At 47.8% G+C, this 20,882-nt stretch overlaps 2 protein-coding genes across 5 annotated transcripts; both read left to right on the top strand.

Annotated features, from left to right (window-relative positions):
• Window positions 1-1,564: 1,564 nt before the first annotated feature.
• On the top strand, window positions 1,565-13,588 carry FLCN (folliculin). Of its 3 annotated transcripts, none has more exons than XM_054210720.1 (12): window positions 1,565-1,780; window positions 2,628-2,906; window positions 3,711-3,857; window positions 4,529-4,750; window positions 5,240-5,400; window positions 6,177-6,268; window positions 7,043-7,233; window positions 8,494-8,607; window positions 8,987-9,110; window positions 9,476-9,607; window positions 11,231-11,336; window positions 12,120-13,588. In XM_054210720.1, the coding sequence occupies exons 2-12, from the start codon at window positions 2,658-2,660 to the stop codon at window positions 12,319-12,321; spliced, it is 1,740 nt and encodes a 579-aa protein (XP_054066695.1). In that variant the 5' UTR covers window positions 1,565-1,780; window positions 2,628-2,657; the 3' UTR covers window positions 12,322-13,588. The 3 variants fall into 3 exon arrangements, with proteins under 3 accessions (XP_054066695.1, XP_054066694.1, XP_054066696.1); XM_054210719.1 differs by having other exon boundaries at window positions 1,565-1,890; XM_054210721.1 differs by lacking the exon at window positions 1,565-1,780 and adding an exon at window positions 2,024-2,093.
• A 615-nt stretch (window positions 13,589-14,203) lies between these two features.
• PLD6 (phospholipase D family member 6) lies at window positions 14,204-17,412 on the top strand. 2 transcript variants are annotated; one of them, XR_008467921.1, is made up of 2 exons: window positions 14,204-14,847; window positions 15,866-15,947. XR_008467921.1 is itself a non-coding variant. In XM_054210722.1 (2 exons), the coding sequence occupies exons 1-2, from the start codon at window positions 15,359-15,361 to the stop codon at window positions 16,105-16,107; spliced, it is 654 nt and encodes a 217-aa protein (XP_054066697.1). In that variant the 3' UTR covers window positions 16,108-17,412. The 2 variants fall into 2 exon arrangements, 1 of the variants encoding a protein (XP_054066697.1); XM_054210722.1 differs by lacking the exon at window positions 14,204-14,847 and adding an exon at window positions 15,359-15,770 and having other exon boundaries at window positions 15,866-17,412.
• The last annotated feature ends 3,470 nt before the right edge of the window (window positions 17,413-20,882 follow it).

The following is a 20,882-nucleotide window of genomic DNA, read 5'->3' as shown; positions in this document are numbered from 1 at the left end:
TGCAGCTACACTTCTTAGCCACAGGAGGGGTCTCCAGTTATGCTTAGCAGGTAATGAAACGGTTTGAAGAAGACATAGTTAGAAGCTGTTTGTGTTCAACCACCTCTCCTGGTTTTGTGCCACCGAGGAGCCCCCGTTAGCCACCTCTGCAAACACTCCTGTAGCACCGCTCTTGCCTAACTCCAGCCGCCTCCTTCCATACAACTTCCTTTCTCTGTTCTACAGCACCACCGCCACCCGTTGTATGTGTTGTCGTAGGCGATCTGTATAATCTAGGAAATGTTTTCTGCATGGCCAAACTGGCTGAGGAGGTTAGCCCTGAGAAGTTGTTTAAATGTACTATTGGAAAATAAAGATAACAAACGAGTCGTTCTTCTTAGTTTGTCTTAAATGAGATAGTAGGTCTTTTGTATTTGGCTTTTCCTTAGTTGTTTTTTTTTGGGGGGGGGGAGTGGGTAGGGGGGTGTCTTTTGTTCTTGTGGCTTCTCAGGACGTGTGATTCTGGCCGACTGGTGGTAAGCTGCTAGTTGTCTGCTGCGGGTGGCAGTGGCCTCTGCTCGGGGGTTCTTCAAGCTCTGCTGGTGGCTTTTCTGAGCTCTCCTGAACTCTCTCCAGTAGAAATAGTAGTTCTTTTTGTGCAAATCACGTGTCTCCCTCGGAAAGTGCTGCTACTGGCCCTTGTCTGAGATGGGCTCCAGGATTAGATGGATTTTGGATCAAACATTTCTGTTCATATCTGATCTTCGTGTTACAGTCATCATCTGTCTCACTGACCATCCCCGAATCGTTTTCCTTAGAGGTGTAATTCTTAGTCCATGTGTGGCTGCTTGGATCCAGAGATATATATTGTACCAGTATCAGTGATAGCTGCTCTTTCTTGGGATTTTAAGTACAAGTTTTATTTGAATGATTTATTTACCAAGTGATCCGTGCCGTTATCTTGTGGAAGGCTTACTGCTTTTGTTCCGACTGGGGTATTTAAAACTCCCTAGGGGTCAACTCCAAGGTAAAGGGGAAGGAGGAATCCAGTACTTTTATTATTTTGAAGTCTGAAAAGATTAATAGTTCACGGGGAATTGGGTATATTTTTCCATCATAAGTTTTCTAGAGATAAATGATCCCCTAATAAAACTTGATACCCCAAAGAGATGCTGGAGTACTCTAATGGACAGAGGATGTGTATTGAAGAGACTGGAACACGCTTGTTTAACTCGAGTACTTCAGAGTTCTAACCTGGGCTTTACCCGTGTAAACATCTTGAGGTAACCGCTTTGTAAATGGTGTGGGGAAAGATAATACACTTCATGGAGCCCCTCTTATGCTCTAATTAGTTTAAGGCGTTACAACACCCGATGGGTGTTGCCAGTGCTTCTACTGACCGTCTTCACGGGAGAAGCCGGGCGCCGCCTGCGCTGGGGACACGGGAGGCACAAAGGGAGCCGACGGCGAGGCCTCTCCTGCCCCGGCCGCCGCCAGCCCCGTCCCCGCCGGGCGCCGCTTCCCCTCACGGCGCCCCGCCCGCGCACGGCGCGTGCGCACGGGCCGCCCCGCCCCGTCCCCTCCCGGGGGCCGCCGTACGGCCCGTACCACACCGCGGGGGGAGCGCGGCCCGCTTCGGCTACAGCGCCCGCGGGCTCGCAGGCGGCCGCTCGCCCCATCTTGGCTGCCGACTGTCAGACACAATTGTGTAATCTCTGCGGAGCGACAGCGGGGTAGGGGATGGCGATGGAAGGAAAGAGGCGTTGTCCGGAGCTTCTCATCTCCCCCCTCCCGTTCTGAGGTAATGGCTCCGTCCAACCCCTGTGGACGGGGCGGCCGTGGGACGAGTCACTGCTGCACCCGGGGGGGGACCCACGGCAGAGCGGCGGGAAGAACCGGCTCGGTACCGCGGTACGAACAGCCTCCTCCCCCTCTCCCGCTTCCTTCTGCCTCGTTCCGCCGCTCCGTTGCGGTGGCGGGTGGGCAGTCGGGAAGCTGTCTGACCCTCTCCCCTCACCCCGGCTGCCGGTAGGGATGGTACGGGCCGGTGGGTCAGGCTGTGTCAGGCGCCCGCTGACACGGGACGGGCCGGGGCGGGGGAGCCCGGAGCGACGGTGAGCGGGACGGGGCGCGGGGGGCCGGGCCCGGGGAGCCTGGGCCGGGCCGGGCCGGTGTCGGAGCCGGGAGGCCGCGGCCCGGAGGGGTAGGGCCTGAGGCGTGGCTGGGCCCGAGGCGCTCGGGTCCGGGGGCGCTGAGCCGGGCTAGTCCCGACGCGTTAAGACCTGAGGCCTCCGGGCGCGGGGAGGCTCCAGCAGGGCCCGAGCTGTCCGGGCACGGAGATCTGGTCTGTCCGTGTAGGACCGGAGGTATCCGGGCACGGGGGGTCCGGTCCGGTCATGTTCCCCCCTGTGGGGTCTGAGGTGTCCCGGCTGAGAGTCGGGGACCCGGACACGGGGGGGGTCGGTCTGCGGTAGTCCCATCCTATCAGGGCACGAAGGGTTGGCCCTTGTTCGGGTCACCCTGTGGTGCAGGTGTGCTGGTCCCTTAGGTTGAGCTCCTGGAGGGATACAGAGCAGGACTTGCACTGCTCAGGCCTCAGAGATGCTTTAATGTCCGTTGTGCTGATATTGTGTGCTTTTTCCCTTCAGGAGGCCTAACGCATGTGCTGAGCTCTCACTATGAATGCTATTGTTGCCCTCTGCCATTTTTGTGAGCTCCATGGTCCTCGCACCCTCTTTTGCACTGAGGTTCTACATTCACCGCTTCCACAAGGCGCAAGCAGCGGGGACATCTCTGGGCAGAATGAGCAGGCGGAGGAGGAAGAAGGTGGCATTCAGATGAGCAGTCGGATCCGCTCACACAGCCCAGCAGAAGGTGCCAGCGCTGACTCCAGCAGCCCAGGGCCAAAGAAGTCAGACATGTGTGAGGCAAGTGTGAATATCCGTGTGTGGATATCGGTGACACTTGGCTTAACTAAAGGGCTCTTGGGTTCTTTAATGCAAATCGTATTGTTTAAGAGAGGTAAAAAAAAGTGAACTGCACTCATTTTGTATGGGACTGACAGTACCATCTCCAAGTCTTCATAAACTGTAATGATCTGTAAACAGAGGATGAAGGAGCTGCTGTTGAGCATATAGACCTTGACAGCACAGTGTCTTTAAGCCCTGTGATCTGTGATTCTCTTGTGGCTGAGAAATGCTTTCCTCATCCTTGAAGAGCATTTACTTTATTAGGTTAGGTCTGGTCAGTTATTCATTTTAAGTAATTTTAAGAGCAGTATTGATTAGGAAACAAAAAAAAAATTGCAAAAGCAATTAAAACAATAGTGAAAATGTATGTTCTCAGTTGTTCTTGTCTGCTATTAGTACTTGTTCTGAGGTATTTGGTTTTTACTGTCCTTTAGGTTATGGGCAGTTTTGTTAGGCCAGTTGGTTTCACAGCTTCTGTTAACTGAATTTTACCACTTATAGAGCCAGCAGCAAGCTCACAGTCAAATTTAATAGTGGATAATGAGCATAAGAGCATATGAAGTATATTGCACAGAGTCCTATGTGAGGAGCTGGGTTCAAATCCTGACCCTGACTCATATTTCTTGTCTTCTAAGTATTTGTGTTCTTATCTGTATGGGTAAATAATGCATCCTCACATTTTGAAAGGAAAATGCAGAGGCCTTTGTAAAGCTTAGGTAACTGCATGCTCATTTATGGCTGGATTTGCTCTTCTGTCTTCAGGGTTGCCGCTCTCTTGCAGGAGGACATCCTGGATATGTCAGCCACGACAAAGAAACTTCAATCAAGTACGTCAGTCACCAACATCCAAACCACCCCCAGCTGTTCAGCATCGTGCGCCAGGCCTGCGTTCGCAGTCTGAGCTGCGAGGTAACTACCTTGGAGTACAGGGAGAAAACCTGGTTATGGCCTTCGGCGTTGTTTCCAATCCAAGATAGTGCTTTGCTGATCCTGACTGCTCTGTGCAGCTAGAAAGAAGGAGGGGATGGAGGTGGAAAGACAGACATAGAAGTTTGTTCATTCAAGGAATGGTGGGAATTTTTAAGGTTGACCTTTGATACCATTGAGCATTCCTTCCTCTCACCTTGCGAGACCAGAAATTTCCCTTTCTTGTTTTTGCTTTTATGTGTTTATTGTTTTGCTTTGTAAGATAAACTGTTTTTGTAAAAACATTGGATTCTGTTGTTTAGTACCAAGAAATATTTGATCTTTGTAAACCATTAACGTTCATCATCTCATAGAAGGGACGGTAGAACCTTACAGATTAATGAGCATTTGTGTGTCAGGATCACCAAAATCCCTTGCGAATTCTCAACAGTACTGTAGCCGAATAGAGCTGAATTCTTAAAACACAGTTAAATCAAAGGTTTGTAGGATACCTCTGGAGGTCTGTTTGCCCACATGTTTTGGATAGTAACCTAGAAAAGGCTTGTTTTATTCACCAGGTGTGTGTGAAAGAGCAGGAAGCTTTGTTCAGTTTATTACTGTTTCAGCTGTGTGATGTGCTTAACTACTTTGGTGTATGTGTCCCTCCCCTTCAGGTCTGCCCAGGACGTGAAGGCCCTATTTTTTTTGGAGATGAACAGCATGGTTTTGTGTTCAGCCACACCTTCTTCATCAAAGACAGCCTGGCTCGAGGTTTCCAGCGCTGGTACAGCATCATCACTATCATGATGGATCGGATTTACCTCATCAACTCCTGGCCTTTCTTGTTGGGAAAAATCAGAGGCATCATCGATGAGCTTCAGGGCAAAGCACTTAAGGTACATCAGTGCCCAGAGTCCATTTGAGTCAACGTTAGTAAAACATTATGATAGTTGATTTACAGCTGAGTCAAAAACCTGATCCAGCTCATTGCTGCCAGGGTGGTCATTAAGGCTGACACAAGGGACAAGAGGATGGTGCGTATCTGGGGGTGTGGGAGAGAAGGAACAGGGTGCCTCTCGCATTTTAAGCCAGTCGTAACACTTTTCATAGACCTAGCTGCTAGACAGTAGCTCTGTTGGAAGTTTAAGTAACTGATGTTGTGAAGGACAATGGTTTTGGAGCACAAGTCTTAATGATAATTTTAGTCAGTCTAAAAATAAGACGTCCTTTCCCTCTCTTTTCCCATAATTTACAATGTGTTTTGGATGATTGCATGTGATGCACCCTTTTCACTTGGTATTTTTCTTGGAGTTTTATTGGCCCAGCTTTATGTAAGCATTTTATCCTTTTTCAGTCTCTTATAATGCCCTTCTTCTGTGGTGCAGGTGTTTGAAGCAGAGCAGTACGGGTGCCCTCAGCGCGCCCAGCGGATGAACACGGCCTTCACTCCCTTCCTGCACCAGCGGAATGGCAATGCAGCCCGCTCCTTAACGTCACTGACCAACGATGAAAACCTGTGGGCATGTTTGCACACTTCCTTTGCTTGGTAATGCCACCTGTGTTTCTAGCTTCTACGGATCCTTTAAGAAGAGATTATTGCCATATTCTGAAAGGGTGGAATTGTGATTTGAGTGTTTGGGTATTTTTTTCTGGAGGTAGTAAGTTAGACTTCGCTAAGTAGCCTTTGAATTGGAAGGAGCTAAGCACAGAAAGACAGCAGTCTGCTGATGCCTTTAGGACAAAAAAATTTCTTGTTGCTGTGAAGTAAACCTACTCATGTGGCAGCTAATGGAAACCATGTCCATCTAGGTGGAAAGGTTTTGCAGCATAAAAGTAAGTATGGAAGAAAGCAAGAAAAGACGCTCCTACCCCCAGCTTGTTGTACCTGGGACTCGCACATGAAGTGTGGTGGTTGTTCACCTGGAAGTGCCCGTGTATTGTGACAGGCAGCGTGGGAGGTGCAGCCCTTCGGCACAGTAGTATGTCTGTGGGAGTCCAGCTGCTCCAGTGCCTGGTTGCTTATCCAACTTCCCTGGAAAGATGCCACAGAGAGGGTTGCAACACTGACATGTGACTTGGATAAGTGTGTTGCACAACGTAATTGCAAAATGGTAGGCCTTTCAGTGACTTTGAGTGGCAGTGGTTCTAAGATGCATTGATAGTTACCACACTGAGGAAGGGAGAGATGTGTTGAAAGGAAACACAAATTGGTTAGTGGTTGGATTTTTTTGTTAAGCTCATGGCACCAAGTTTTTTACTGGATTTTTGCCCCTGGCAAACAGGCTTAACGAACGCTTCTTTTGTTTCTTTCAATGTCTCCAGGCTTTTGAAAGCTTGTGGCAGCCGACTCACAGAGAAGCTTCTGGAGGGAGCACCAACAGAAGACACTCTCGTTCAGATGGAGAAACTTGCAGGTGAGATGGAATTTGTAGAGCTGGAAGACCCTCTGAGAAGCTTTGGATGGTAAAAGACCGAGTCCTTTCAGCAGCATCATAAGCGCAGCCATCTCTCATCAGCTTTACCTTAGTGGTAGTCCTGCAGTAGCTGATGTGCTCTCCCATATGGAGATGACTCTTGACAGGAATGTGAAATCAAGGCCCTTGGCCTCGTGGGCTCTCTGCATGCACATGTGGTGTTTGTTACTCGCGTAGGACTGTTGCATCATGATTACTGTTCTCTCTGGCTGGTTTGGCCCTCCCAATGAATCTCTACAGCCAGGAGAATTTCCAGTCATAATATATGGACTTCTTGCTCCCTTTTCTACAGAATTCTTAAAATTAATGGACCGTGATTTTTTTCTTGCGTTGAATTATTTTTATGAATCCGTTTAGACTAGAATCTACAAAACCTGCCTCAAAGCTTTGGCCGTGACCTTTAAAGCAAGAACAGAGAACACATAGCTGGTCAAAAGATGAGACTTTGTGTCCTGTAGAAGATGAAAATTCCTTCTTGACCCTTCAGTGGTTATGGTATATCTGAACTATGAATCTTCATTAACACCTTAGGGGTCGCTGTGACATTAGTACTTTCAGTTACTGCCTTCTGAACTCTGTCTCCCCACATTGAGCTCACATCAGTTGGCTGCAGTGTGTGTAGGCACTTCTGAAGCAGTTCCCATGCCTAGACTCGAGAGCAGCAATTTTTGACTGCTCTACCTTTTTTTTTTTTTTTTTTTTTTTTTTTTCTAGACCTGAAGGAAGAGTCAGAAGGCTGGGATGGTTCCGAGGAAGAAGAGAAGCCCTCTTCCCAGCCAGATGTTGTAGAAGGGCAAGAGCTATCTAAATGCTCAGCTGAAACATCTCTGATGCCAGACTGCAACAGCTGGAACGTAGCTCACAGAAGGTTGTCTGTCTTTCGCTCTCTCAGGCACATGAGGCAGGTAAGAGAGGAGTACAGTTACTCTGATGTTGAATTCACAAGCTGATAACCTCTTTTCTCCTGATAATGTTTATTTAAAAGATGCATTTATTTCCTGCAGTCTGCACTTCTTTCCTGGTTCTGTGTTGAACATGGTGCCTACACAGCTGGTAACGCGTCTCTGAGGACTCTTCCTTCCTCTGAGATCACATGGGCCTCTAGTGACCATCGGTCATGTGGGATGGGATCATATGATTTCTCTCAAATTCTGCGCTTTTACTTCTTCCCAAGAACAGTGACAGTAATTTAATACAGAGGTCATGCAGCATCTTCAAAGCCAAGTATTATTTGCTTAAAACAAAAGTGTTTCAGAGGGGAAAAAATAATTTACAAACAAAATCAGTGGCTCTGTACAGGTCTAGCTTTTCTCCAGTGCTTCCAGTTACCTGACGGAGGGGGAAGGTTCTGTGCATTTGACCTGCAGTCTCTTTCACACCAGCTTGTTTTCCTGAACACTCCTGACAAATACCTGGTTTATGTCTTCAGCCTCCTTTTGTTCTACTGTCTCCCAATTTAGAATGCTTGAAGCTGTTGAACCACACCACTGTATTGCAAGTGTGTGCCTTTGGAGGCTTGTCTTGGAATATTGTTTCACCTTTCCTGCCTGGATCACTTTTGTGAACGTAACCCAGAGCAGAGAAATGCCTGAAAGTTTTTATCATCTAATAGAAGTTGTTCAGTCCCCTTCTGAACGGGCCTGTGTCTATCTTAACAAAACTGCTGATTTGGCCAGGCGGGCTAATTGATTCTGGCTAGCCAGAGCACTGAAGAATTTGGACCAACTGAGAAACGAAATGTGGAGGAACCTGCTCTAGTTGAAGATGTCCTTGCTCATTGCAGGGGAGGTTGGACTAGATGTCCTTTAAAGATCCCTTCCAACCCAAACTATTCTATGATTCTCTTAATGTGCTTGATATTGAATTGGATTATTGGCTAGGCATGCTGGCAAAGTGGTACTTCGCAGTTGTTTGCTCTTGAAACCATAGATGGGGGCGAATATTATTTTGTGTGACACCTTCCATGCCTGTCAAAGAAATATTTGATCTTGGTGCTGTGCTTTAGAGCTCTTTCTCTGTGCGCAAGACCTGCTAAATTTTCATGTTTGTTTCTGCTCTTCATTTCTAGCAATTTTCTTATGTGGTAGTCATGTTTTTGACAGGGCAAACTGGACATTTCACTAATTCTCATAACCAATGCAGAATATTTTTTTTTTTTTTTTCAGGTTCTTGGGGCATCAGCATTCCGCATGCTGGCTTGGCATGTTCTGATGGGGAACCAGGTCATCTGGAAAGCTCGAGATATGGATCTTGTCCAGTCTGCTTTTGACGTGCTACGGGTAGAAACTTTTTCCTTTGTTTCCTGGCTACGTATTTTTACATCTGCTTCTCTAGTAGTCCAGCCTTCATGATGACCTGTCTCTGACGTGCAGTCTTGTGGAGAGTGTGTTCTAAATTATGTGGTTTGGAAAGAAAAAAAAAAAAAAAAAAGAACCAAAAAAACCAAACAAACACCCACCAAACAAAAAACCTCAGTCTTTGCATGTCTTGGTTGTCCTCAGCAACTGCATAGTCTTTCAAGCTGAGTAAGATGCTTCTGATCCCCCCAGATCAGGAGCATCTGCTCCAAGTCTTGGCTGGCCCTGGAAGTCAGGGGAAAATTGTACTTTACTGGTTTAGCTCCAGTGTTCCTCTTGACATGTTTCCTTCCGTCTTTAGACCATGCTGCCTGTTGGTTGTGTGCGGATCATCCCCTACAGCGACCAGTATGAAGAGGCGTATCGGTGTAACTTCCTAGGGCTTAGCCCACATGTCCAAATCCCATCTCACATACTATCATCTGGTAAGAACCTGTTGCAGAACCCTCTCCTTTCCCTATTATCTTATATTAAAGGGCACAAGATTATTGTTATTTATTTGTATTAAGTATTGGCAGATAGTCTAACAACACTGCATGAACTAAAACCTGTACCACTTCAGGGTTTTTTTCCCCATCCTCCTGCCTGTTCAGTATTTGAATGGTGTGACACCTGCTTTAAGCACTGATCACGCTATAGCTGACAGTCCTGCTTCCTGCTCGGGAAAGATTAATGCCAGGCAAAATATTGTAAATGGTCAGAGCTGTGCTTTCTTGGAGCAGGGTATGTAGCTGGATTTTAGAATCTGGCCTGGTACAGTTAATGTTCTTTTGGGGTCTTGTTGCTCTAGAGTTTGCAGTCCTTGTGGAAGTTCGCACTGCAACCCGCTCCAGCCTCTACCCAACTCTGTTTGAGGATGAGCAGTCCCTCAACAAGTACGAGTTTGTTGTCACCAGCGGTAGCCCTGTTGCAGCAGATCGAGGTGGGTGATTTGAAAGCAGAAAGAACCTGTATCATTGAGATTAAAAGAGCACCTTTAACTTTCGCTTTTTAAGCTGTTCAAGTACTGGCCCTTAAGGAAGTCTTAGTAGAAGCCAGGTCAGTATAGAACAGGGTACTGCTATTTGAGGTGAGGTTTACCACAGTCTGTTTAATCGTAAAGGGTTTGCTTTACCTGATCAGCGTTTTGCTTATTAATTTTCAGAAATGAGAAACAAATTCTGTAACATGGGTACAGTAGCAATTGTAGGGAAATGATTCTTCTGTAACCCACAATGAACGTTTTCTATCATGGAATACTTGTGTGTTTATTTTAAGTAAGTCTAGCTTTTAAGGCCCGTGACATTACTCATCCCCCGTGTTCCACTTGATAGACAAGTATGACTGATACAGAAATGCCCAGGCCTTCTTTTTTTCTTTTTTAATTTTTTGCTAACTTTATTCAAGGACTCGAACACTTGCACCCAGATGTGATCTGAGTCAGGTCCATCAGTCTCGTGTTTTCTGGGAAGTCTTAATTTAGGTGAATTGGCCTCATTGATTCCCAAAAGACTTGACAGATGGCAAATCCTTCCTGCTCTGTCCTCTGAAGATACAGGTGCAATGAAAAGCAGAGACTTGCTCCCTGTGTGATGTTCTTCCTGTGCTCCAGCAGCTGTTGGAGGTCCCATATGTATAATTACAGTAGTCTACTTTGCATCCAACCAGTGGCATTTCCAGAAGATTCTGGACAAAAATAGTCACTGAAAGGTCTTTTCTTCACCACAGCATCAAACTTAATAGGCCACGGACTGCTGGGAAAATAGTCTCCTAGGGAATTCCAAAAAGTGGTCCAGGAAAGGAATGCCTTGGGTTGGTTGTTGGTTTGTTTTTTAACTAGGTGTCCTGGAACTGCCCTTAACAAGAAGAATATTAAATCAAGAGTAAGCGGAGACTTTAAAATTGAGGGTTTATATTTGTTTATATATGCTATGTATATGGTACAAAGCATGAAGATTTTTTTATAACTTTACATTTTTTTAATGAGCTTTTGATATGGGACTAGCAACAACAAAATCTAAACAGCTTCGGTTTAAAACTGTGTCTGAAAAAAACGAAGGCCTCTGAACCTGTGTGCATATCCTGGGATCCGTCACAAAATTCCATGTTGTTTCTTGGATCAAACATCTTTCTAGTGGCATGATCTTTAACTTCTCTTCCATGGAAATGAAATCAAGGCAGGTGACTGGAGGGTATATTTTTCGACCTTGTAGAACAGTAGGCTTCTTCCTGACTCAAGGAAGATTGTTATCTGTGAACTAATCAAGCCAAATTCTATGTTGAAATTGGCTGTGCTGTTATTAATAGTGTAGCTTTCTGCCTACTGATGAAGCTGCATTAATGCACCAGACCAACGTGAAAAAGGGGCGCAAGCTAGTGCTCTTGAACAGAATAAGAGGTGGAACAAATGTGTATTCTTGTTGGTAATTCCAGCAGGTGTTCAGGCCCAGGCCATAGAATAAATGGACTAGTCCTTGCTAACATTACTAGCAAAGGTGTAAGTGGGTAACCCATAGCTTGTGTATCCTCTTTCTCCCCCTTTTCCCCCCTCTTTCTGATCCTGTAGTTGGCCCTACAATCTTGAACAAGATCGAAGCTGCCCTGACCAACCAGAACCTTTCCGTAGATGTTGTGGATCAGTGCCTTGTTTGCCTGAAGGAGGAGTGGATGAAGTAAGTACGACTACGTTGCTGTCAGAGAAACAGCTCTGGCACTAATCCTGCAATGGTTACAGCAGGGCAGACTTACAGTCGGGTAACTTCTGCTGTAGTCTTGAGAGAGTAGCCGGCTTTACTGCTGGGAGCTAAGAATATTGGAGTTCTTCTATGTTAGTCCTAACTCTTCTTGGCTTTCAGCAGTTCTTAACCTTTATGCTTCAGTTCATGTGTTGTAGGTTACCTACATGACAATACTTGTCTGCCTTATATATATTATGAGGATTAAGTATGCAAATACATATATGCCTGTCAATGTGCGCTGTATTCCCGTGCAGGTAACATGCCAAACAGATGTCACGATTGCGCTTCAGGCGCTGCATTTCAAAGGTGCAAGTAGCTATAAAGGAAGACCAGACAGTCATGTGAAATAATTCATGGAACATGACGATTTTGTGAATGTACCCGAAGGCCAGATGGGCACTGGATGTGTCTCCCAAGGAGATTCCCAGTTGTCACAATTAATTGTTCTACTTTTCACTAGAATGAAAAGGACTGGAATTATGCATATTACTACTGAAAACTAGTAACCCCCCTGACTAATCCCCCTTTTTCTTGTACTCTACTTCCCCCCCACCTTATTCATTCAAAGCATGAGCATAGTTTCCATGAGATATTGTTTGAAGCTTTTATTAACATTTAGTTGCGGGAGGTACCGAGAGAGGCTACAGTTACTGCTCGTGTCCTGTTTGATGCATGCAAGTCCGTTGTAATAGTGACGGGAGTTTCTTGTTTCCGCAGTAAAGTGAAGGTCCTCTTTAAATTCACTAAAGTGGACAGCAGACCCAAGGAGGATACCCAAAAACTGCTGAGCATTCTGGGAGCTGCAGAGGAGGACAACGTCAAGCTTCTCAAGTTCTGGATGACTGGCCTGAGCAAGACCTACAAGTCCCACCTGATGTCAACAGTTCGCAGCCCGACGTCCTCGGAGTCCCGGAACTAAAGGGTGCCCAAACCTCACTTGCTGCCTTCAGATAATCGCAGGGAACCCCGAGTTGCCTCTGCTGAGCCTGCAGCACGTGCATTAGGCGGATAGTGAAACTTCATCACTATTCTTCTGGTCCTCAAACTAACTTGAAGAGTGACTTGAGTCTTTTCTAATTGCTGTGAGACTGGACTAATAAGTGCTAATATATAGTGCTGCTGTCTGTCTTGAAACTCAACTCTAAATCTAGACCTCCACACTCAAGACTAAAATACAGCAACACTCAAGGAATCAGTATGAATTAATTAAAATCTCATACTGTCCTCATTAAGCATTATGGTGCGGCTGTAGACCTCAGTTTTAGATTTCATTGGCAAGACTCGGATACCTGTGACAACATCCAGAACTCCTGGGAGTGGATATAGTTAATCTCTCCGAATCCCACATGAATCTCCTAAATGCCTGAGAGAACAAGAACCAAAAATAAGTGACACGTCACAGGGTATGGATCATGTGTAAATTATTTCAAACCACTTTATGCTCGGATTTAAGAAGAGACTATTTTCTGCTGTAGCATAAGTCAGGACATCCTATTGGAGTCCTGTCACTCCACTTTATTTATTGATATCTTAACTTGAGACAGGTTCAGCATTTGCTTTGGAAATCTTGTCTGGGGTGGGGGGAAATTGTAATATAAGGAGTCTCAAAATGCAGCCTGCTTGCCTCTCTAGAGGGTAAAATACTCGCCTTGTTTTGCCTCTGGTTGCAGAACTTCCAGGTAATGAAGATAACCTCGCCAAGATAAGGTTGCTGGTGGTGTTCTGTCTTCAGAAATAGTTTCCTAGCTTTCTAATTAAGTTAAGCAGAAAAGATCCAACCTGTAGGTGCTCCCTTCTTATATAACTCTATAGTAGCCATTTTGAATGCTTAATAGTTCATGGAAACATTGGTGCATTTTTTAATTACCTAAACGGATATTCCTTATCTGTATTGTAAGGAATTACAGTTTCTGTTGTGAAGTCTTTTATTTTTTTGTCTTTTCCTGGATCATTGTTGGGAAAACTTGATGTTACCGTAGACATTTTTAACAAGTTAGAGGCAGGTTTTACCCAGGTGACCTTCTACACTCATTCAAACAAGACTCAAGCTCAGAGGGGATGTTCCAACTTGTCGCGAGTTCTGTTCTTATGTATAAAATATGCAGGTTGATTTTTGTCTGGAACATCTGTAAAAATAGAGACAGGCATTAAATCTCATTAAGAGCTATTTTTGTAAAATGGACAAAGCCTAGTTTTGTGTTGATTTTCAGTGTGTGTCTGTGTTGGGGTGGGGGAAGCAGCGGTTGATCCACAAGGTAATTCCTGCATCTTAGCCTTGATCTAATTTCCAGAATTTAACAGGCCTTTTCCTCCTGAACTTTGTTTCTTGTACATATCTGAGCATCTCTTGCTCCATATATTAATTGAAAATGTTCGACTGGACATAAAAGCCAACTGTAGGATATTCAAACAGCCAACAGATGCTTGGAAAAGGGCATTACTCTCTCACTTCAAAAACTAACCACGTCTTTAATTTCAGGGTTTGCAAAAAGGCCTTGCATTTCCCAATTGTCAATAAGGAGACGGGGAGACAAAAGAGGTGCTCAAGCTCTATCCCCAGGAAAGGAAGGTGTGAATAGCGTGTGCATCCTGCTTCCTGTGCCCTGGGTGCCACTCGTGGGGGGAAAACAAAGCCCACCGAGACTGGCATAAAAGTTGCAGAAGTCACTAGGCAAGTGTGGACTAGTGAAGCGGAATTTCTAGTACTAGGTCAGTGCTTGCTCTTGGGGCTACCTTTTAAGTGATCTACTCCTTTTTTTTTCTTTTTTTTCCTACTTGAAATCTATTCTGATCCAATTCAGAGCTGTGTAACACAATAGGTAAGACATTATTTGGCATTTAGACCTTCTCGCTTGCTCAACTGTTTTTTATCTTTTAAAGAATAGCTCTCCCGAGCGATCACACGTTAAAACTGAGTCTCTAGCTAACCCGCAGTTGGTGCATAAGCACCCACTAGCAAAGCCCCCGTTTCTGAACAGAGGTGTGTTCTTTTTCGAAGACAGAAAAATGGTGATCACCAGGTCGAGCATGAGGCTTCATTTTCTTCCTTGCGCTTGTGTAAGCAGCGAGTTGGATGCAATGTCCATCTGTCTCCGTCCTCGTCCAAAACAGGGCTGTCACGGACAACCACACTCTGGGTAACATACCATTTTTGAGCCAGGGCAAGGAAACCACCAATTTAACACGTATAAAGTACCCACAGGAAAGAAAGGGGAGAGTTTCTGTGAACCTAGGCCTCCTGCATAGCATAAAACCAGCTGTGCTTGCCTGCCAGAACAGATCTACACCTGGGATTACCAAATAATTGTCTGGGCAAGTTCCTGCAGCTTGTGGATCAGGCCCCGGGCGCTCCTTTTGCCGTCAGCGATAGCTGGAATGTGCACAACTTAATTAATAGAAAATCATGTCTGCAGCCATCTTTCACCGCCCTCCTTCCCTCTGAACGGTACGCCTTAGAGACAAACTGATTAAAGCCGGCTCTTTCTTTATCCCGGTGTGATTTCTGCCTGGCCGAGCAGAGGCAGAAGGGCGGGAGGAGGGAGCAGGGAGAGCCCCACCACCGCCCTGCGGTTACAGCCCGGGCCTTTGTGCCCTAATTCTGCCACCCTTGTCTCCTCAGCCGGGGCTTGGTGGCGCCGCGTAGCCGGCGGCTGCCTGTCCCTGTCCCCTCAGCCGGGACCTGGCGATGCCGGGCAGCCGGCGGGTGCTGGGGAAGGGTTACTCGGTCGGAGCCGCTCCTCAGCGCGCCCAGTCAGGCGAGGGGGGCCGGTGGCCGCTCTTCACTGCCTCCGGGGCCGCGTTTCCCCCACCTCCCCGAGGCAGCCCGAGCCCCCGGGGGCCGGGAAGGCGGTCGGCCGGGGCGGGGGGGCGCTAGACACCGCGGCGGTTCCCTGAGGAAACTTCCCGCCGCGGCAGCGCTCGGAGCCTCCGCGCATGCGCCGGGCGGTGGCGGGGGCATGTGGGCGGCGGGCGCGGCGCGGCGGGCCGGGCTGGCGCTGGCGGCGGCGGGGGCGCTGTGCCTGGCGCTGGCGGCCTGGCGGCGGCGGGCCCGGCCCCTACGCGAGGTGCTGGTGTTCCCCTCGCCGCCCAGCTGCACCGAGGCGCTGCTGGCCGAGGCGGCGGGGCCCGGGGCGGCGGCGCGGCCCTGCCACTGCCCGCTGCCGCACGGCGACTGCCCCCTCAGCCGCCTCCTGCGGCATCTCCTCACCGCCCGCCGCTCCCTCGACATCTGCCTCTTCGCCTTCTCCAGCCCGCAGCTGGGCCGCGCCGTCCGGCTCCTCCATCGCCGCGGCGTCCGCGTCCGCATCGTCACCGACGCCCAGTACATGGGGGTGCAGGGCTCCCAGATCGGCCTCCTCCGGCAGGCCGGTGAGGCGGCCGCGGGGCAGGGCACGGCCGGGCGCTGGGGCGGCTGTTGGGCGATGGCGTCGGTCGCCACTGAGGAGGTGGTTGTGTCTTTGTAGGGATCCAGGTGCGCCACGACCAGGAGAGCGGTTACATGCACCACAAGTTCGCTGTCGTGGACGGGAGGATGCTCATCACGGGCTCCCTCAACTGGACCACCCAAGCGATCCAGAACAACCGGGAGAACGTGCTGGTCACGGAGGATGTCGAGTATGTGAAGCCTTTTCTGGATGAGTTTGAAAGGATTTGGGAGAAGTACAATCCCATCAAGTACAAATTTTTTTCTAAAGACAGTAAATGATTGAGCTGCCTCACAGGGCTGGTGGAGTGCTTAACAGAGGGCATCCATGAACTTTATCATCATCTATGGAAATCATTGTATTGTCCGTCTGGGTGTAATTTAGGTCAGCTCCTCCAGAGAAGCAAAGTGCCCTCTACCCTAAAGTGCCACAGATCCCTTGCTGTGGGTCATTCCTGTCCTAGAGGGAATGACCCAGCTGTTTGGCGAGTTGTTTTGTGAGGATAACCGTGAGGACTGCATTCCTAGAGCTTAAAACTGCGTGCAGGCTTGTTGCCGTGCCCTGACACAGACGAGGTGTGTTCATACGGTGCTGGGTGGGTGTTTCAATGGAGATTTTCCAACTTGGGATACTGCAGAATGGAATTGTAACCCAGTGTCTCCTCTACATCAGTAACTCTGAAGAAGAGTTAAAAGGGCTACAGAAAATTTCAAGTTTGTATAGAGAGATTAAGCACCTTCGTTACACTTCTCGTTGGCATTAATTGTTGAAAGTTTGTAAAAGGAAATTTTTGGGAAATACGAAGGCAGAAATTAGAAGTGTGTTTTGATTGTGTACACATTTCCTTTGGTTTAAGATTAGCAGAGCTCCAGTGTAAAAATGTGAGAACAGATAGTAATGACAGCTCCTCTTCCAGCGAGCAAGTGTAGGGAAGCCTGGAAAGAAATGAGAGAAACTGTTCTTTGAGATCAGTCGGTCTTGAGAGCAGACACGGCTGGAGCGGTGGAAGGAAACCCCAGGTCGTTCAGGTGGGGACATCGTGTGCTGGTCTGGTTGGGTGACTTCGCCTGTGGTGGCAGCAGCAGGCTGGGGACAGCGAGGGAGCAGCAAGAGGGAGGCAACATCCCTGTCCCTGCAGTTCAGGGTGGGACAAAGATGGGCGTAAACTTCAGAATTCCGTATCTCTAAATAGCGTCTGTGTAAGAACTACTTTATACTGAGTCTAAAGTGCCTCAAAATCTCTCAAAATGAAAAAAGGTCTTTAGTATTTTTGTTACCAGTTTTGCTTGATAGAGTGGTGCTGCGAGTGGCCCTATTAAATGCCACCAGGATTGGAATTTTCACAGAAAAGCTCAACATCGTCTTCTGGTTTTTGCCCGCCAGCCAGTTCTTGGGGGTTGGTTGTTCCAAAGATCCAAATCATTAAAAATTCCTGTAGATCCTTAGGTGTTATTTAGGGTACGTGGAGTAACAGCAACGGATTACAGATCTGTTCTATTTTGTTGCAGATTTGTTCAGTTTTGTTTGAGAAAGTTGGCGTGGGTCTGGGGGAAAAAGCATTACTGCTTTCTCTGGCTTAGCAACTCTGCAAGGCTGAGGAAGGTCATTCTCTAGTAAACCCCGTTCAGCAGCATTAGATTTACACTACTTTGAACACGTTATTGCTATTAAAATGCTGTTTCCTTTGTGAAGGGTGACTATAAAAGCTATCAGCTCACTCGGTTTTCAGGCTCTGGCCCCTGCTCCGTTCTTCATGCAGTAGCGTCCTTTTTGAAAGAAAGCCCTCACTACACGGCATGCAAAGGGTGGTGCAAAAATAGTTTATTACGATATAGTTAATGTAAAGTTAGGTAATTATATTTACAAAATAAAAATGATCAGCTACATCCATGGGAACCTAGCATGTCACACGAGTTTGTAAGGAATAAATACTGTGAGAAAATGTGATGTTTCTATTACAGTGAGCAGTTGATCGGAAACGGTGGCTCTTAAAAAAGCACTGAAATAATCGAGTGGAAGGGAGAAGGGAAAGAGAGAGGAACGCGCACGTACTGAGAAACGGGAGCCTCCAACACCCATTCCTCTTTGCAGAGGGAAAATACCACATGTGAGATGTTATTTCCCAGAGTAATCCGTGTGGAAAATGCCCCTTAAAAGAGGCTGTTCTGCCTTACGGATGGGCAGGGATCGAGGACAACTGTGCTGCCTCCTCTCCCCACCGCCCCGCTGTGATCATTCCTGGGTTTGAGCCGCTGGGATTTCCATGGGGCTGCAGCATCGCGGTGCCACCCGGGTACCACCATCCCTGCTCCGCTGCCACAGGGCAGGGCGGAGGGGGAGGGCTGGCCGCCGCGTCCCGTCATCACGAACTGGGAAATGACACTTGCGTCCTCATTACTCACCATTCCTTTGGGCCGTTCCCAGAGTACAAGCGGTGGAGCGTAGTGCGTGCGTGGTTTTAATCCAGAAAAATTCCCCTCCGATTACGCGTCAGTTGTCGGTTAAAGCTGTGCTGGGACAGAACTAAGGGAAGCCGCCTGTTCTCCTCAGGAGGGTGGGGGGACTGACCATGAGTACCCGAACGGCCAGTGCCACTTCAGATACCACCCACAGACTTGCAGAGCTTCCTCCTCTCTCCCCAAAACTTCCTCCTTTCAAATAAATGATTCTTTAAAACCTCAAGTCATCCCGAACTCCAGGTCCCAGGAGGGTGGACACGGGTCAAAGACTGTGCGTCCCTATCTGCTTCCTACTTACCGTCGTCTTTAGTATTTTACGACATACTTTGCCGGCTCCAGTTTAGAACAAAGAGTGAATGTTCGTGACGGTCCTGCGTGAAGAAAGCGTGAAGACCATAATTGCAATTGCACTCATTATTTACGAGCTCACGGCCAGCTGCTTTAGTTCCGTTGGTACCAACTCGTCTGGCTCATCAGGTTTCCGCTGGTAAATCCCACACCCTCGGTTTCTTGTTGTAGTCTCGGATTGATGCAGGCAAAAGAGCGTTATAACCCGTGTTATTTCCAGCCTGGTGCCCCCTGCTCCTGCCGCGGGACCTTGGGGCCTCTTCTGAGAGGGGTTTGTACCCCGGGATCGCACCGAAGGTCAGCGCCGTAGTAACGATGTTGTGCTGGAAGTTACGTTTGACGTTACTGCGACAGCCCCCGGCTGTCGTGTGTGGACACCGCAAGGACAGCCGTGCATGCTCGGTCACCGAGTAGTTGCTGCTGCTCCGTGGAACGAGAGATGTGCATCCTCGTGGTGTTAATGCCACTATCAAATACACCATTCCCGACTTCTCTGAATGGCAAAAAAAAAAACCCCAAGGTTTATGGCGCAGTGAGGTTACAGTTCTCAAACCGACTGTACACGATCTTTGGACAGGTATCTTCAAAACTAAAGGTACAGGTCAGCAGAAAAGGTTTGAAAAGATATTTATAAGAGTCATCAAAAGCAAACAAAACAGTTTATGAGGGCAGAGGGGGTGGGTTGGACACACTCGGCGCTCCTCTCCCAGCCCCCGCCTGGGACATCTCTCTTAGAACAAGATTTAAAAAACAAAACCCACAACTTGGTCACAAAAGAGACCCCTCCACTAATTTCTGAGTCATAAATATTTACACGGCGTGCTTGGAATACTATACAGGTTTTAAATTACTTTTTTAAAAGAGAAGAATACCAAAGCTTTTGCTTTTTCTTTTCTTTTTTTTTTTTTTTTTTTTTTCCCCCTAAAAAATTACAGCAGGAAGGCAAGCTACACCGAGTGTGCGTGTGCTGAAGTGTTCACAACCGCCTAGAAGTGCTGTGTCCGAACCACGGGAGAAGGCGAAGGTCCCGTGGAAGTGCAGTCAAGTAGAGGGTTGGGACAAAAGCAGTGACACTTTTCACAAAGCCGGGGGCGGCGCTGTTAATGCAGTCCACCTCTGCCCGAAGGGGGGAAAAAAAAAAAAAGGAAAAAAAAAAAAAAAAGAGACTTTTCTGGTTGGCAAGCGGGCACGCGATTCTAGTTTTGAAGCAAAAGCACACAGTTTGTTTCATTTTTCTATACGCGGGCAAAGAAAAGGTCACAGTTAGAGAAGGATTCAACCTGTTTCAGGGGAGACGGTGCAAACGGTAGGAAAATTCTAAGCGCGAAAAAAAAAAAATAAAAACCCTTGGAGCAAATTAGGTGGTGTCCGTGCCTGCACCTTCCTTGCGCTTGACTTTTCCTCGGCCTCGCATTTCGGTGCTATCAATAGTGTAGAATTGTGTAAAAAAAAATGCAGCCGCTTGCATTCCCCGTGTGACGCCGTGGATATTCGGTGCCCCGGAGCAGGAAGAAGCAAGAGGGTAACCAAGGACCACCGCCATCAGTAAAAACCTTCCCAGCTGGCTTTACCCCCCTCCTTTTTTTTTTTTTTTTTCTTTAAAGCGCTGCTCTCTGCAGAAATGTTTCAGGCTGTTTATTGGTGCTGCAGATTCTCTCTTTTTCTTTAATGTAACGGCAGGTAATGGACCGCCTCTTCCTTGGGAGAGATGCTTAGAAAGGTGCCAGGCGCAGGCGGAGTGGAGCCCAAAGCCTGGAGCAGTAGTTCGGAACAGCCCTTGGCATGTCATAGCATCTTCCCTCCTCCTCCTCCTCCTCTTCGTGACCCCCCCAGAACTCACAGCCACCACCATGGGACATCGTGTGCAGCGTTCCCGGCTGATGAAGTGCTGCCCCAAAGGCTGAGGTTGATCCTGGTGATGCCGAGAGGCCCCGTCTCAGCCCCTGCGACGCCTCCGGGAGAGCGGAGCCCAGGTCTCTGCTTTAATCCTCAAAGGAGCCCAACTCCCTGGAGGAAGATGGCTGCTCCCATGTACTACAGCACAGAAGACCACCATCACCACCACCACATCCGTAAAAGACCCCTTCGCTTAGCGACAAGTATTTTAAACCCACGAAGTTCAGCACTGAGATTAACTGATTTGGCTTATTAAGAATTGCTAAACCCACGCCAACGGCGGCCAGTCCCACCCGCCCCTCCGCACGCCGTGTTCCCTGCGGCTCTCCTCCTGCCACCGACACATTTTATTT

Source organism: Rissa tridactyla, chromosome 8, assembly GCF_028500815.1.
Source record: "Rissa tridactyla isolate bRisTri1 chromosome 8, bRisTri1.patW.cur.20221130, whole genome shotgun sequence".
NCBI lineage: Eukaryota > Metazoa > Chordata > Aves > Charadriiformes > Laridae > Rissa > Rissa tridactyla.
Note: the sequence above shows the minus strand (reverse complement) of the source record. Positions and strands in the feature narration are given on the sequence as shown.